The sequence below is a fragment of the Rhipicephalus sanguineus genome, chromosome 9 (genome assembly GCF_013339695.2).
Source record: "Rhipicephalus sanguineus isolate Rsan-2018 chromosome 9, BIME_Rsan_1.4, whole genome shotgun sequence".
Classification (NCBI taxonomy): domain Eukaryota; kingdom Metazoa; phylum Arthropoda; class Arachnida; order Ixodida; family Ixodidae; genus Rhipicephalus; species Rhipicephalus sanguineus.
In genome coordinates, this window is record NC_051184.2 from 146098442 (window position 1) to 146116338 (window position 17897).

Genomic DNA, 17897 nt, shown 5'->3' on the forward strand with positions numbered 1-17897 from the left:
CCCTTTCGAGCGGTAGGCCTCACACAGGCCAAACCGGCCGTTGTTTGAATGAGCGTGCACAGGAGCGCAACCGATCCTTGCGCACCGGCACGGGCAGCAACCTCGCCTTGAATTGCAAGAGATGCGATGGTAAAAACTGCTTGCCTCATCTGGAAAAGATTAAATTCGTATCGAATGCGAAGTAGAGCGCCGAAGGGCAAGTGGCACTTTTAATCGCAAGAAGGGGAGGTAGCTGTGTCCGCTCTCCTTCCATGTCACTATCGAGGGATGAAGTAGAATCCTTAGACGGACACATCAGGTCATTCGTGCGTACGTGATGCGCGCGCGCTCTTGTTAAGTGCCATTGCAGTTGTTCCTTGCTCTTACGTTTTGTTACTTTCCAGAACCCATGAGATCACCTGCTTTCCCTAATTAAAGTCAGTTGGAATTTCTGCGCTTGTCTGCGTATGTGTTGCCGTTTTCCAGTCTTATAATAGTATCTGGGGTTTAACGTCCCAAAACCACGATATGATTATGAGGGACGCCGTGGTTCAGGGCTCCGTAAATTTCGACCACATGGGGTTCTTTAGGCGCACTTAAATCTAAGTACATGGGCGTCAAATATTTTCGCCTCCATCCAAAATGCAGCCGCCGCGGCCGGCATTCGACCCCGCGACCTTCGGTTGAGCAGTCAAGCGCCATAGCCACTAAACCATCTTGGCGGGGCTGTTTTCCAGTCTTCTTCGCGCAGTTTGAAATCTTTTTGAAATAGTGAACAAGGTTCCGTGTGGAGGTCGAAGCGTTAGTATGTTTTAAATGCGAAGCATTTCTTAGCAAACTTTTGGCACTTTGAGCGTTTCTATCTACGTATCTATCTATCTATCTATCTATCTATCTATCTATCTATCTAGCCGCCTACGTCTGGGTGCTCTCATGATCGCCTCCTTAACTTGGTGTAGACCAAAATTGGTATGGGAGGGTAACGCGATTTAACGAATATGACTGTCGTGTCATGACATGCATAACATGAAAATCCTGTTGCGTACGTCGTCAAACGTTTTCCTGCAGACACGTGTGGCACATACCCATTTACCACGGGCTGCGGTGTACGGGTATGCGCCACAGGTGATTGACAATTTATATCTACCTAAGAACGGCGAGAACAGACATTGGTAATTTAAGTGACACAGCGTTAAGAAAAACCGACATCGGCAGCGTTCACCCAACGAATGGAAAGAATAAGAATTAGGATCCCAGCAGGAATCGAACCCAAGCCTTCTGCGTGGCAATCAGGTATTCTACCACAGAGCCACGCCAGGTCTATAAACTGGTTCGGAAAAACAGCCCACTCAGGCGCAATTTCGGCGCAACGTCAATTGTGTTTGTTGTGATCGCTTAATTTTACAAGAAAAGCAATAAACACTACATTCTACATATGTACTACATATGTACTCCTACGATACATGCGTCATATCAGATTAACGTCTGTGGTACCAGTGTTGGCTCCGCTTTTATAGCAGTCTAATAAACATTGCATTTTTATTCCTACGATTCAGCAAGCTATATTGAAGCATTGCTCGACCCCGGTGGAATAGAGTAACGAAAATTACGTGCCATATTCACAATATTGCACCCTGAAGTGCACTTTGTTTCCATAATACTGACGTATGTACTCTAACATGAGGGCTGACGTTACGTCGCACCATAAGTTACCCTTTAAACGCCAGTGTTGTCGACGTGCCTGGTAAGCCCACAATGTGCACATAGCAAGTACAGTTACAAAAACACGTCGATCGGCCTCTTATCGCTTGGCTCAAATGCATAAAGTACAGCATAGAAGTACTCACTGACTGCTTCGCATGACACCGATTCCCAGAACGCGTGAGATCTGCTGGTTTTTTAACAACACCTTTTTGGCCGGCGGTCAGTGTTTTTATTTCTACCAAGCCAATTCAAACTGTACACTGATAACGGCGGGAACAGCGCCAGACGTCGAGAATGTGATTATCGGCGGAACGCGTCGCCATTTATAAGGGAGTCATCGAGCTTTCCATCGTAATGGCTGGTGCTCGCGTAATCTTTCGAATAAGCTTGAATATGCGCGGCCTGCGCGTTATCTTAACAGAATGGTCTCAAACGATCGTGAAGCTTAGAATAACAGAGAGCTGAGCTAGTTGGTAAGTATTCATTCTAAAAAGACAGGGCGTGCAAACACGGACGCAAGATAGAGGTCAGGACACCACAAACGCCGCTAACAAATGAAGAGACGCACAATGGCGGAAAAGAAAGAAGGCACGAAAAATATCTGCGCATACCCACGCAACAGGCGAGCCTATCAATCCGGCACGCATGGGGGACTACTTGGAAGATGACTGTTAAGGCATTTGATTTCATCTTCATGCAAGTTAATCGACGGTTGGCTCACGCATGCGCTACCACTATTCTCGATATGACATGCTTCAATCATCAGGCGCGTTTCTTCATTTCTATGCCGGTACAGCACTGCGCATTCATCAAATTTTGGCGTCCACTTGCAATCTCGACAGTGTAAAGATAGATTAGAAGGTGAGCCTCCAGTTAGCGATCTGTTATGTTCCAACAATCTCTGGTTAATGCAGCGGCCCGTCTGTCCTACGTAGAAGCGCCCGCACCGCGGGGTTTGTAGGGTCCTGACTTCTTTCTTGTGTCCGTGTTTGCACGCCCTGTCTTTTTAGAATGAATCGTGAAGCTTCGCAAACATAGAGACCCGGTCTGCGTCCAGCGTTGCTAGTAGTCTTTGTGGATGAAACCTGAACACATCAAAACAAGGCAATAAACACGCGTGGGAATATATATATATATATATATATATATATATATATATTGCTACAAGCAAGCCACACTGGCCACGGTAGAATAGGAAACAGGAGAAAGTACTACGCACGTTGATTTTTTACGGTACATACTTTCAGATGTTTTGGCTAGTGGACCAACCTTTCTCAAAGTTACTTTGACAAAGGCTGGTCCACTAGCCTTTCAGGAGAAGCCATAGAGGACGACCCACTGGAAGGTTCTCGAGAGAGCAAGCCATTACAAAGTGCCAAGGCTTCGCTACATTTACGCCGGGTACGAAAAGGGAGCCGCCCGGCGACCTAACAGCTTGTCACTATGAGCGCGTCATAGTAGGCCTTGAGGCGCTCAACTATGACAATGGCGCGCCCTCGACGGCGCATGTCCGAAGATCGTTCGATGGGTTCGATCAGGTAGTTGACCGGGGATGAGCGGTCGGCGACGTGGTAGGGGCCTTCGTTATTCGGCGGCATTTTTGAGAGAGGCCAGTTGCAGTGGTAGGGACCGAGAGCCATACGAGCGCTCCAGGAAGGAACGTGGGTTCAGAAGTGGTGGTGCCATCGCGAATGTTCTTCTGCAGCTCTTGTTCCTGCGTCGTAAATGTCTTGGCAAGCTCGCGACACTCTTCAGCAAGCCTGGCTGCGTCAGAAATAGGTGCACACTTAGATGGATTTGGCTTGTATGGAAGTATCGTGTCGATGGTGTGCGACGAGTGCCTTCCGTACAGTACGAAGAAGGGTGAAAAACCAGTAGTGCCCTGAGGGTTGGTGTTATAGGCGTAGGTGACGAAGGGCAGAATGGTGTCCCAATATGTGTGATTCGGGGCGACGTACATTGAGAGCATGTCGCCGAGCGTGCGGTTAAAGCGTTCGGTAAGGCCATTCGTCTGCGGGTGGTAAGCAGCTTTGCGGTGCACAGCATGGCACTCTTTGAGGATGGCTTCCACGACTTCCGACAAGAAGACACGGCCTCGATCGCTCAGAAGCTCCTGGGGTGGACCGTGACGCAGGATGAGTCGGTGTAGGAGGAAGGAGGCAACATCGCGCGCTGTAGCCGCTGGGAGGGCGACGGTTGCGGTGCATCGCGTTACATGATAAACAGTGACGATGACCCGGCGCTTACCAGCCGACGTCAGGGGAAGTGGTCCAATCAAATCAATGCCCACATGCCCAAACGGAGGGTTAGGGCAAGGTAATGTTCCCTCGCCAGAAGTATCCTTGTCGATTACGGTGGTAAGTTTTGGATACCCTTGAGTGCGCGCATTGCGGATCAGAGTGGAAGGACTTGGATATCTCAGAACGCAGACTGCCGGATATCACTAAGAGCCACTGGCGGCCGTCGACGTTGTAATTCCGTCATTGTAATTCCGTCAGTAGGTCGTCACGAATGGCAAAATGGTGGGCTTGACGACGCAACGCGCGAGTGGATGGTACTGCCGACGGATCACTGAGCAAGTTGATTAGCGAGGCGATCCATTTATCCTTGCGCTGTTCGGTAGCGATGGTGTGAACGTCGATGGACGAAACAGCAATGTAAGGTACCGAGCAGGGGGCATTGTCGTCAGGCAAGGGGAGCGCGAGAGGGCGTCAGCATGCTGGCGTCCGTTGCGGTACAGCACGCGGATGTCGTAGTCTTGCAAGCGAAATGTCGAGCGGGAGAGATGGCCTGAGGGATTCTTCAATGATGACAGCCAGCAGATTGGATGGTGGTCGGTGATGGCACTAAATGGGCGACCATTCAAATAAGGTCGGAACTTTGTAAGGCCCCCGATGATCGCCAGGCACTCTTTTTCCGTGACGGTGTAATTGGTCTCGGCTCTAGTAAGCGTACTGCTTGCGTATGGCACGACATATTCGGGGAACCGCGGTTTGCATTGCACACGGCCAGCGCCGAGGTCTACACCGCTGGCGTCCGTGTATACGCCTGTTGGGGCCGTGGGGTCGTAGTGGCGTAGTATGGGAGGAGACGTCAACAAACGACGGAGCTTTGGGAACGCTTCGTCACGCGCGGACGACCACGAATTTAGGGGCCCGCTAGTTCCAAGTAGCTTCTTCAGCGGCGATATGATGGTGGCAAAGTTTCGTATGAAGCGTCGAAAGTATGAACACAGTCCTACGAAGCTGCTCAGTTCTTTTACGGACGTAGGTTTGGGAAGTTCGGCCACGGCCCGAATGTTGGCCGGATCCGGAAGGATTCCGTCCTTGAGCACGATGTAGCCTAGGATTGTCATCTGCCGTGCTGCAAATCGGCACTCCTTCAGATTCAATTGGAGGTCGGCGTTGCTCAAACGTGTCAAAACATTGCGCAGACGTTGAGATGCGTGGAGAAGTCCGGAGCAAAAAGGACGACGTCGTCCTGGTAACACAAGCACGTGTGCCATTTCAAGTTGCGCAGAACGATGTCCATTATGCACCCGAAGGTCGCGGGCGCATTACACAGACCAAACGGCATGACGTTGAACTCGTACAAGCCGTCGGGCGTGACAAAGGCTGTCTTCGGTCGAGCGTCATTAGCCATGGGTACATGCTAGTTCCCCGAGCGGAAATCGAGAGATGAAAAGAATTCTGCTCCTTGGAGGCTGTCAATCGCGTCGTCGATTCGCGGCAGTGGATGAAAATTCTTGTGGGTGATCTTGTTGAGCAGTCGGTAGTCCACACAGAACTTCGCAGAACCGTCCTTCTTCGCAACGAGAATAGGAGACGCCCATGGGCTGTCCGAGGGCCGAATTACATCACGTCGAAGCACAACATTGACTTGCTCATTAATTACCAGACGTTCGGCGGGAGACATGCGACATGGACGTTGCCGCAGTGACAGTTGGGCGCCAGTGTCGATGCGATGCGTTACAGCGGACATGAGGCCGACAGAAATTTGCTCGATGTCGAAAGAACGAAATTCTTCTAAGAGGCACAGATGCTGGGAGCGCTGTACCGACGTAAGGTTGTCAGCAATGGAGGGAACAAATACATCAGCGGGTGATGAATCAGATGTGGAAACAGCACTGATGGTACGGGAACAGGTACAGTTCCTGCTCAATCGCTCGGCGGAGGGGAGGAAGAAGAGTGGTCGACGACTGTTGAACATGTGACGGGTGGGCAAAGGCAAGGAGAGAGAACTGGCGTGCAATCTCCTCCCGCACGAATGACTTGACTTCTGCCAGCGACGCGGCCTGGTCAGATATTGCCGCCAAGTCAGCAAGCTCTGCGTCGCGTGATGGGGAGCGACGGGTCATCGAACGCTGCCGGCGGAGCTCCTCGTAGCTCTAGCACAGCGTTATGACTTCGGCCACTGTGCCAGGGGTTTTGGCGGGCAGTATGGTGAAGGCATCGTCGTCAATGCCTTTCATTACGTTCCGGATCTTGTCAGACTCAGACATGGCTCCGTTGGCTTTTTTACACAAGCCAAGGATATCTTCGATGTAGCTCGTGAAAGACTCACCGGCCTGCTGATCTCGCTCGCGTAAGCGCTGTTATGCTTGCAGCTTACGCAGGGTGGCTAAAAACGTTGATGACGGCGGTCATGAAGTCGGACCAAGTCGCAAAATGGGACGCGTGGCTGCTGTTTTATTACTAGTATTGTAATACTAGGTTGCTCAACTTGCCTGCTTCGTCCCATTTATTGGGTATGCGGATGCGCTCATATATTGCGAGCCAATCCTCGGCGCCAGTGAAGATAGGTAGATCGCGGATACGAGGGACACCAGGATATGTGGTCGGTGCGGGAGGAGGCGTTTGCTGGGCGGCGTCTTGAGGCACCCTAGATGGCAGGGTACGGGATCGAAGTTCCAGGGGCATCGAATGGGAGCACAGCACTCTCCACCAATTTGTTAAGGTCTTTAGTTGCCGGCCCTCAGCGACAATACGTAATGGTGACAGTCAGGGCAAAGCACGGGCTCTCAGTGCGAGCTGCGTCCTTGCAGGAGAAGCCAAAGACGACGACCCACAGAAGGCGCTCGAGACCGCAGCCTATTACTAAGTTCCAAAGCTTCGCTACAATATATATACATATATATATATATATATATATATATATATATATATATATATATATATATATATATATATATATATTGGCTTGTTCGCGCTGGACGACTTGATACACAGGGCTTCGCCCTGTGCGTGTCTTTTTCCGTATGAAGTCGTCCTGTTCCTGGCAGCGCGAACAAGCCATGTATTCGCACCAACTAGCCCCCAAAGGACGTTTATATATATATATATATATATATATATATATTGTGATGACGAAGATCGACACCGGGGCTCTGGCGCGCGGGGACAGCTAGCGGGTAGGGGTAGAGAAAGAAGAAGCAGACAATACAACAGCTGGCCCAGGAACGGGTGCTGTGTCCGTCTCTGTTCATTACAATGACGCAGCCTACGAACAACGAACCTTGAGTGCGTCCTCGTGGCTCATCGGCGCTGCAGACCTGACACCCAAGCACCGCCCACGATCATGGAGCCCGTGTCCATACTACTGCCGGAAGCACCTGTGCCACCATTCGAGGACGGCGTCCAGGCCTCCTCGGTGGCCAAAGGGCAGGCTTACCCCGGCGCCGCGAAGACAGAGCGCGGCTTCCTGTTGCCCGGGAACGCTGTTCACGCTTCCCGGGGCGACATCCTCTTGCTCAGGACTCCGTCGGCACCTGAGCTGCTTAGGGATGCTGTCCAAGCTCCCTCTGATCCGGATCCCGCCACAGTGAGCACAACCACCACCTCCGACCTGTCAAACATTGCCACTGGCTCCGCATGCGGATCATCGGATAGCGCCGCGCATCTGCGGCGTACCATCGCGCGACTCCGCCTCGAGATCAACGTCTTGATAGCGCGGAGCTCCGAGCTATGTCCTACCGCTGTACCACCATTCTGCGCCATGAATGCTCTGTTGGCTGCGGCCGCGTCGCAAGACATTGAATCTAGCTCAGCCGAGAACCGCAGAGAGCTCAGTTGTGTCCTCGCACAGCTCTCACACCAACTGGACCCCTTGGCGTCAGCTCACTCGGGATTTGCGCCTCCCGTCCCACCACCACCGGCAGCGGCAGTTTGCGAACTACCAGAGTTCAATGGCTTGCAGGACGATGCCGACAATTGGGTGGCGACCGTCAACGATATCGGGGCTCACGAGGCCTGGACGGAACCGCAGAAATGGGCCGTGGCGGTAGAGCGCCTTCGGGACGGTGCCGCGGCGTGGCACAGGTACGAAGGCGTGAGGCAGCATTCCTGGGCAGGATGGTGTACAGCTCTGATTGCTGCTTTCGGCCGGGTTCCCTGCGGCTCCAGTGAGCCCAACTCGACATCCACCGAGGACGGAGCTCAGGAGGGGTACCACCTCGAGGCTGCAACTGCGAACTGCAGCTCACCGGCAGACAGCTACGCAGCCTGGCCTGGTACTAACGCCGGACTGACGCCACGCTGTGACGCTGCCTCGGTATCCGACGCCATAACATCCCTGCCAATGGCCGAAAGCATTTCGTATCCCCATCTGTCGGAAAAGCTGCCCCCTTGGTCGCCATCGCCTGAGCACTTGGAGGCACCGGCCCGCATCGTGCTGGACGTTTAGAACGTAATGAAACGCACATGCCCGCGCATTTCACCAAGATCCTCCCTGACCAGACGGAGGCGGATCTGCACGCTTTGAAGCATTCACTGGCTGAACGAGAGAGCGCTACCAACTCGATGAAAAACGTCTCTCCTGGAGACACCAAGGCATTTGACACGTCTGAGATCGTCCTCATTGATGACCTGCCCGCGCAGCACAAGTCTGTTGCTTTTGGAACGGCTTGTGACGAGGATGTTCCGGCTGCACGCAGCGCGGCTTCACGAATTACTGGCCGAGGTCGTAGACCACCACGACACAGTCAGTGGCGCCCACCGGACACAGTTCTGGCGGATCTCCGGACCGAGTTGCCGGACCGAGGGACCGAGTTACCGCGTGGTCGGGTCCGACCAGCGCGATTCAGCCAGCACCGTCCACCTGAAATACTGTCGACGTCTCCGCGCGCTTTGCAGTCATGGCCGAGTGTGATGACGAAGATCGACACCGGGGCTCTGGCGCGCGGGGACAGCTAGCGGGTAGGGGTAGAGAAAGAAGAAGCAGACAATACAACAGCTGGCCCAGGAACGGGTGCTGTGTCCGTCTCTGTTCATTACAATATATATATATATATATATGCTCTAGTGAAGTGGATGAACGAACGCAAAACGATGGGTTATTGCCAACGTTGAGGCCGGGGACCGGCCTTCGTCAGGGCACACATGCATATCACGAAGGCCGGTAACCGGCCGCAACGTTGCAATAAAGCATCGTTTTTCGTTCATTCGTCCACTTCCCTTGAGCACGCATAATTCTACCAAATCCAGGAAGAGCTTATGTATATATTTCTGAAAACAGAGCTGGCGCGAAGAACACAACGACTAAGCTGGATAATTGAACAACCAGCCAATGTGTCTATGTTTCTCATGACAATATATATATATATATATATATATATATATATATATATATATATATATATATATGAAAGAAACTAGTCACAGTGAAAAACATAACAACATTTATTCTGAGCTTTCGGCCGGCGACCGGCCTTTATCAAAGTATGCATTCGTACATGGCGTACGGGTTTAAGTACAGATTTTGTCAATACATAGATGTAGACACACCATCGTGATTCGTTGGACTATGACATGGGAGGGGCCAGAACAACAACAGCAAGCAAATCCCAGGGAGAGAGCGGCACGCATACAAGGTGACACACACAGCATTGCACTCTGTGAAGAGTAGAGTATAGGCGGGGTCAGAACATACACAAAATAAATAACAAACAGCGAAACGAACCTACGTGTGTGGTTCGGAACGAGAGGCGGAGGGAAAAAAAAGAAAAAATGACAAAGATGCGAACGCACTTACCACGCTAAATGGGGAGACCCATCAACTACGGGACTAAAGGAGAATACGCTCACGGACGCCGGATGTAAACGTGCAGCACGCGTTTCCTTGCTACCTTCAAAAAGCGCGTCAAAAGCAGTTAAGTGTTTGCCCATCCATGCGCCTTTTAGAGAAGGGGGTTCGGTACGGCTTTTGAAGTCGACCGGTCTCCGCGGGCATCTTGCAGGTGCTCGCTGCAATGACCATAGCCCTCCCTCAAAAAGAAGGATACGACTCGCCGGTGAACAAGATTGAGGACAGCTGCTATTAGGGCCAATGTGTGGGCACATGACATATTTCTTTCAATCAAGAGACATGATAAACATATACATATACATTACATATCCGTACATGCACACACACATATAGATACATACGGATATACATACACATGCACATACGTACTCATATGAACCAACAACCGATGTTCAAGCGTAAAGAAAAAAAAAGAAAAGGGGGGGGGGTACCGCATTCGTACTTGCAGGAAGGGGGGAACGAGCACGCATGTAATACCCGTAATCACAGTACCAAACTTAATGACATATGTATTTATCAAGAAATGGGTCCAGGCTCGAATTGCACAATGCGCGACGTGTGTAATCACATGTGTACATGCATGCACATCAGGGTAAACGGATGCTTCAAATTCTTCATCCCGAGTACAAAAGTTTCTTGGGAATCGGTCACCTAGTTGCCGGCAGAATAAAATTTTTCGGTTTCGTTGCAGGTCAAGCATGATAGTCGGCCTATGCTTTCATTTATGCCACCAGAGACACTGTTAAATTTGTGGATCAGGTATGATTCACGAGCCTCCCGGTCATAATGGGTTTTGAAATTGGATTGGAGTACCGCCGCGAAAAATGTATGGAAGGGGTGGCCAAGGTTATTAACATGTTTAGATAGAGGAAGGTGCGGTAGAGCCTTTACGTGTGCTCTGTGATTATTGTTTCTCATCCTGAACGCAGTCTCAGTTTGACCAATGTACTGCGCATGGCATAAGGTGCACTCGAGAAGGCAGATTATGTTCGCGCTGTCACAGTTGAAGTTGCCTCTTATCTGATAAGAAAACGAAGACGCGGTACTTGTGACGGTGGACACTTTGTTCATCATTGGGCAGAGTTTGCACCTAGGCTTGTTGCAGGGGCCGCTGCCTGTGAATTCAGGAGTGCTGACTTTAGAGGACGTTACAATATCTCTAATGTTCTTCGCCCGTCTGTAGACAACGCGTTGAGGTTCCTTGAAAACACATCGTAACTTGTCGCTTTCAAGTAGAATGTTGTGGTGCCTTCTGAGGATGCGGTTTATGTTAGGCGGGGAAGCTGAATATGTTAGAATGAGATTGCGAGTCGTATTTGCGGGTTCGGATTCTGTCTTCTTTATCAGGTGGCGGCGGTCCTTCTTATCAGATTTCCTAATAGCATCGTTGATGACAGACTGTGGGTATTGTTGCCGTGTGAGGTCAGTGCTTAGTTGATGATAGTTGGAGGCGAAGTCGGCCTGGTCAGAACAAATACGCCTAAACCGAAGAGACTGGCTGTATGGTATGCCGAGTTTGCAGTGCTTGACGTGGTTGCTGCTAAAATGAAGGTATTGGTGTCGGTCGGTTGGCTTCCTATACACTGAGGTCACGAGCTTATGGGCTGATATTTTCACTGAAACGTCAAGGAAGTTATTGGTAGAGGCCGAATATGAATGGGAGAATGAGATATTCTCGTGGGCATTGTTGAAAGCACTTATGAAATTCCTGAGTTTCTCTTCCCCGTGGCACTAAATGAGAAAGATGTCATCGATGAACCTTCAATAAAAAAGGGGTCGGAATGGGGTGCTGCTTAAAAAATCAGACTCAAGTTTGCCCATAAAAATATTGGCATAGTTGGGGCCTATCTTTGTTCCCATCGAGGTTCCATTAGTTTGGACATAGTGCGTGTTGTTAAACTCGAAGTTGTTCATCTCCAGAGCGAGCTTCAGAAGTGTTCTGAGAGTTTCGCCGTCAAATGAACTGTTCTTGGGTGAATCTTCGTACGCCTGAACAACAGATTGAATGCCATGCGAATGAGGAATGTTCGTGTACAAAAATGAGACGTCAAGTGCAACCAGCAGACTATATATATATATATATATATATATATATATATATATATATATTATGGCCGACGGAGTCAGGTTGTGTCGCCCTCCCCCTACCCGCCAACTAGTTTATACGCCACTGCGTCGGCGTCTCCGCGTACTCGACTTCGAGGTTGTCCCCGACGGCATGACGAAATATCGGAGGCGCCTGGCACGCTCCGAGGTCGTGGATGGGGTGCGCCTTAAGCCGTTCTATGCGCGCTAGCAAACTTTTAGAACTTAAATTATGCAGGTTCTCGAAAGCACGTGACAAAAAGCAGTTATACTGCAACGCACTATGACTCATGAATAAATACACGTGCACATTACACATTTGACGGCCGGCGAATTTCCTGCCGCTACTATTCTGCTTGCTGCCTTGATGGACTGGGTTCGTGCAATAACAAGCCCGGTGTGCAGTTGACATCTTGGCTGCTGAAGTCTTCAGGCCCACAATGACGTGACATTATGGGACCTATTTGCCACATGTTTGCTTATATGACTGTAATGACAATCACTAGACCAGATTTCTGTGCCGTGACTTGGAACCTGCCGAGTAAGTACAAAACTGCTTTGGCAATAGTGTTTTCACATTGACCTGCAGACATGCCCCGTGTTCTGGCCACATACTGGGAGTATGCACCACCGCCACTTGCGCATCGATCATGTGTCCACCGATGTCGTCACTGGTGGCGTGCTGCAGCGGAAGTTCAAGCTTAGGAACACCGCTAAGGTATGCGAGCCTCTTTGTGCCCATGTCGACCTAGCCCTGCTGCATTGACTAAGTCAGTGGCGATCTACCTAAGCTACCTCAGTTATGCTCCCCGGTGTGTAAAAGAAGAAACTGAATTATAACGTCCGAACGAAAACTGCGTCCCCACGGTTGTTTTTTCCTTCAACGGCATCACTGTGTGGCACGGCAGAGCGCATCCTTAGACCGGAATCCAACCTAATTTTTCCAGCGCCTGTTTCAGCACGAGAAGGTGTTATTGGCGACAGTGGCGAATGTGGCTTGAGCAGTTACCTCTATCTTTAGACGTTCGTAATAAAATAAATGCTCTTTCTTGCCTGGCACATTTTTGATGCCTAAGGTAAAAATCTGTGTTAACGAAATAATATCAGCTTAATTCTTCGTGCAAGCCCATTTCAATGACTAAAAATATCAAACTTGGCTTTAGAAAACGACAACGTCTGTGACCCGCAAACGTTTCCCTGCGTGATCAGCCTACTATTTGGACGATATACCGCTTGAATGAGTGAAACAATATAAATCTCTTGGGTTGTATTTTTCAGAAAATCTGACCTGGATTACAAACATTGAACATGTCACCTTAACATCATCTGTAATCCTTATCCTTATCAAACGCAATCGTTACAAACTTTTCAAAAGGTGTCAAAGAACAACTTTATAATGCAAATGCTCGCCGAATACTTGAATACACTTGCGCAGCATGTCGCTTCCTACCTTATCAATGTATTGGATTGCACCCAGAACCGCGCTGCGAGGTTTACACTAGTGCTTACAACTTTAAAAGCAGCATATCTATATTTAAAACAATATTTTCTGGCAAACGCAAACTCAGTGACGCTTAACAAAGAAATTAGAACTTTCATTCCTAATTTACTCTGGTCTCGCAGAAATAAACAAGAAGTTGCACATTCTTCCTCCTCATTTCCTCTCTGTGTGTTATGATCACGAGTTTAAAGCACTTGAAATGCCCTTTCATACGAATTTGTCTCGTAATTCATTTTTCCTCGCAATTTCGTGCACTGGAACAGAAAATTTCCAAAGGATACATCTTATTGTAAAACAATCTGCCAGTTCCAACGCTTTTTAAATTCCAACTTTCCGTGATCTATAAGCTACCTGTCGCCCATTTTTTGTCTGACTGTGCCTGTTTTCACGCTATTGTCTTTTTTTCTCGTTTGTATATCTTACCGTTTTTCTGTGCTCTATGCTTTGATTTGTAAGTACTCAATTTTTTGTCTTTCCTTCATGTGTGTACCTATATATTATGCTTCGTGAATAAGTTTCCTCTTATCAGTTTACCGCTCCTGCAATAGTCCCCTCATGGTGCTGCAGACACCTTTATAAAGAAAATTAGGCCGTCGCCGTTTTGTGTCATTTTGCTCTTTAATTTATTATTGCTTGATTCCCTGTGCTTACTCTGCAGCATGCTAAACGCGCTACGGATATATCTTTTATTTTTTATTTATTTACAATACTGCTACTCTAATTCGAGAGCGTGGCAGTTGGGCAGTACAATGATTTTCAGTACAAGCAATAAAAAATAGTGGGAAAGAGGTGAAAAAAATCAAAGCAACACAAGTGAGATAAACAAACACTAACATTTGTACCGTAATTACAGCATATGTGGCTTACCAAGAAAAACAAAAACAAGAAACACGATATATGCAGTATAGCAAAGCAAAACAAATGCTGGTTAAAGAACGTCATATTCAATGGAATTTATACAAAAACGCGTAATACATGCTAGATTCAAGGGAAATGATAAAGAAAGAAGGAAAAAGAAGTGGGAACATGAGGCTTCGCAAGATGTGACCAAAGCGAATAACAATTCGCAATGCCCACGAACTATAGGTGGCGCGCCGTGCTTTTCAATATGGCGCCAGGAGGAGGGTCAACCCGTTTGTTAGCATAGGAACAGATAGGACGTGCGGACGTACGGACCGTGCCACTTTCACCGGATGAAGTCATGAGATGCGCTGAAATGGATATGAGACTAAAATACTTTCCCAAACCATGGAAAGTGCTAAGTACTCGCCACCTAATCATTTGCTGCGAAGTGAAAGGTTATATTTCAGCTCCGTTACCGTGCATAACGATGCTTTGCGAAATCCTGTGCGTGCTACATAAACCTGTATGAACTAGAATTGACGTATGAGCTGAACGGCACTCCGAGGTAGTACGTACTGAGCCTGCCTAACGGATTTGCCGCAGTAGTAGGCCGCCAGCGAGTAGCGCCATCGTTGCTGCGCGTGATGATGGCTTGCAAACATAAAGTGTTCGGTGATAATACCCCGTCGTCATTACTTGCGCAGTCGAAAACGCGGAGTTACGTCTTCAACGGAACACAAGCATGTAACATGCCATTCAGTAGCGCTTGTGTCACAGCCATGCTGAGACTCTAGCCGTGTGTACTTCACTCGCATGTTGCAGGTTCGATCAGCACGATCGAAACATGAATATCGAAAAGAATAAACACGTATGCTTTTCGCAACGTCGAAGAAGTTCGCCGAGAAGCGTGGATTGTGGCCGTGACTGCACGTTCCATCGCTCTAACCATTTCGCTTCGTTGGTCGAGCACGAGCGTGTTGGCGGCATGCGGTGCTCCATAATATCCACAATAATTGTGATACATGCAATGCACAAGAGGAACTATGCTTTTATTTTGATCTCGCTCAAGGATATTATACATTAAATACAATCAAAGTGACTTACGAGCGTGAAAGAACATTAACGCACGAGGGGACGTGAAGTGCAACTCGCTCCTCGTGAGTTAGCAGCTGGTGGTTCATCGTCGCTGTCACTCTCGGTGCTTTCACAGTCTTCTACGTCCAGTGAAAAATCCTCGTCGTCAAGATGGTTTCTTTCAACATCACTGCTGAAAGCAATCTGAAGAATTTCCTCCGCCGAACGACTTCGACCACTCCGCGTCACCACGTTTACAATTAGACAGACGTCTGCGCGCGGAGAAAGTTTTGCTCTCAGACCGGTCAACAAGCAAATCGCTTGCAGTGTGCTGCCACCTATCAACAAACGTACAAAAACAAGCGGCGCAGCCAGCGCAGCGGTGGCTATGAAACCCAACACACTGGCGAAGGACGGCGTGGATAAAGTGTTCTAGAAAGAACACTATAGCGTGGATGGAAAGCGTTCGCTCCACGAAAGGCGTCGAGCAGACGCGTCCTCGAATGATTGAAACGTCGCTCGCACGATTCGTAACAGCGCTTTTCTGACAAAGGATAGAGGCCCTATTTTAATGTATCGCCAACTTGAGATCGCTCAGTTATACATGAGCACATCGCGAGCCCGCGCGACCTCCCTCCCGCGTACAGTGTTATGGGACTCATGCACTACAAGAAACACTGACCAATTATATATGCAAGTAAAACAGGGTGAGCTTCAACTGAATATGTCAGACGATAACATTTAACTTACCTACGTGGCTACAGAAAGCCTCGCGAAGCTGATAGTATGTGTACACTGTGGGCTAGCATTGAAAGCGCGAGTTGCCACGTATTTTCACGAAAACTTCGCGTCTCGCAAGAACGAATCAGATTTCTCGTGTCACGGAGGGCCCGGTTTGTTCACTGATGCAGGGAACATGCAAAGTCGTAGTGTTCCTTTCTTGCCAACGCGTTAACACTGAGGCTAGCACAGCCGAACAAGGGAGCGACTGCGTAGTGCCGCCATTTTGTCGTCTACTAACCCTCCTCGAGAGGACGCTCCTGAATTCCGCTCGGTGGCGCGACAGTCTATGGGCATTGCGAATAGTGCAGGTGTCGCTAGGGGCTGGTAATAAGACTAGGGTAAATAAGATGAAACTTCTACATTGAGCATAGCGAAGGAACGAGTTGTCGTAAATGGGAAAGTTTGTGGAAGATGGAATGAAGAAATCTATGCTGGTGACGTTGCATGCATAGGTGCTCTTACTGAAACACATTTTTTTTCTATTTGCGCCATAAATTCCGATAGTGATTCGATGTTGGTGATAGTAGCGTCAAGTAGTTTCCATTCTGATATTGCGAGCGGAAAATAAGAATACTTAAACGTGTCATTTTACATGCATATTCTGTCAATGTGTGTGCATGCTTATTACGTGTGGGTCGAGCCTTTGACAACGAAATGTACTTAGAAATATCTATTCGTTTGTTATTTTTCAGAAACTGAAATAAGAATTTTAGGCGAGCGCGTTTCGCTCTTGTCGATAGCTTTCGCAAAGCGGATTGCATTAAAATATGAGTCTGTGCGTTTATATTTGTTATGGATGAACCTCGCAGCTTTTCTTCGTATTGATTCAAGTTTGTTTATGTTAGGCACTGTATGCAGAAACCAGACTGTCTTAGCGTACTCGAGAACAGGCCTTACCAATGATGTGTGGGCTAGCTGCTTCGTTGCCGTTGTTGCGTGTGCCAGGCTTGGTTATGCGCTATTTTAAGAAAACACTATCGGACGAAGAAGACGTAGAGACGAACAGAAGTAGACGAGACAGGCTTCTTTTTAAGAAAAATAGCTTCCGTAGCGCCTTTGACATTATGCTACTGATATGCTTGTCCCATTTGAGATCCGACGGTATTGTGACGCCTAGATGTTTATGTTCATCAACCATATTAAGGAGAGTGCTATTAATTACCTATGTGGAGTTGGATGGTAGTGCTTTCCTGGTCACAGTCATGTTCGCAGACTTTTGTATGCTGAGTGTCATCTGCCAACTAGAACACCAATTATCAGGAAGAGCACCAATCAGCAAGAGAATCATTCAGCTCAATATGATCAGTGTATTGACTAATTTCTTTGTAATGGCACAGTCGTCTGCGAATAGCTTTATATTGCATTTTATGTTAGCTGCGATATCGTTAATATAGATTAGGAAGAGCAATGGTCCGAGGACGGACCCTTGTGGGACTCCGGATGTAACTGTGACTGTTAGATAGCGTATGTTCGTAAATTACAAATTGCGAGCGGTTAGTTAAGAAGCATTTTACCCATGAACAAAGTTCTCCTATACAAAAACATTTTCAACTTTCTGGATTAATTTTCTGTGACACACACAGCCTTGGATAAGTCAAGTAGAATCAAGTCAGTTTGATCACGGTTATTAATTGTAGCAGCGAGGTTGTGTTGTAGGAAGAAAATAGCTTAAAATTGAGACAGGACACAAGACGAAGAAGGCACGACAACAGCGCTGTTGTCGTGCCTTCTTCGTCTTGTGTCCTGTCTCAATTTTGCGCTGTTTTCTCCCCAGTTTAACCATGAACGAACTAGCCCAAGCCTCGACCATAGTTGTGTACTAGTTCCGTGAGCTGAGTAACTGTCG

The 17897-nt window shown here is 48.4% G+C and overlaps 1 protein-coding gene across 2 annotated transcripts in view; it reads left to right on the top strand.

Annotated features, from left to right (window-relative positions):
* LOC119403989 (receptor-type tyrosine-protein phosphatase mu) overlaps window positions 1-17897 on the top strand; it is a 963694-nt gene that overhangs the window by 893244 nt on the left and 52553 nt on the right. For both annotated transcript variants that reach the window (XM_049419317.1, XM_049419318.1), the window contains one exon: window positions 12440-12568. In XM_049419317.1, coding sequence (XP_049275274.1) covers window positions 12440-12568 — 129 coding nt within the window. The remainder of the gene's footprint in view (window positions 1-12439; window positions 12569-17897) is intronic.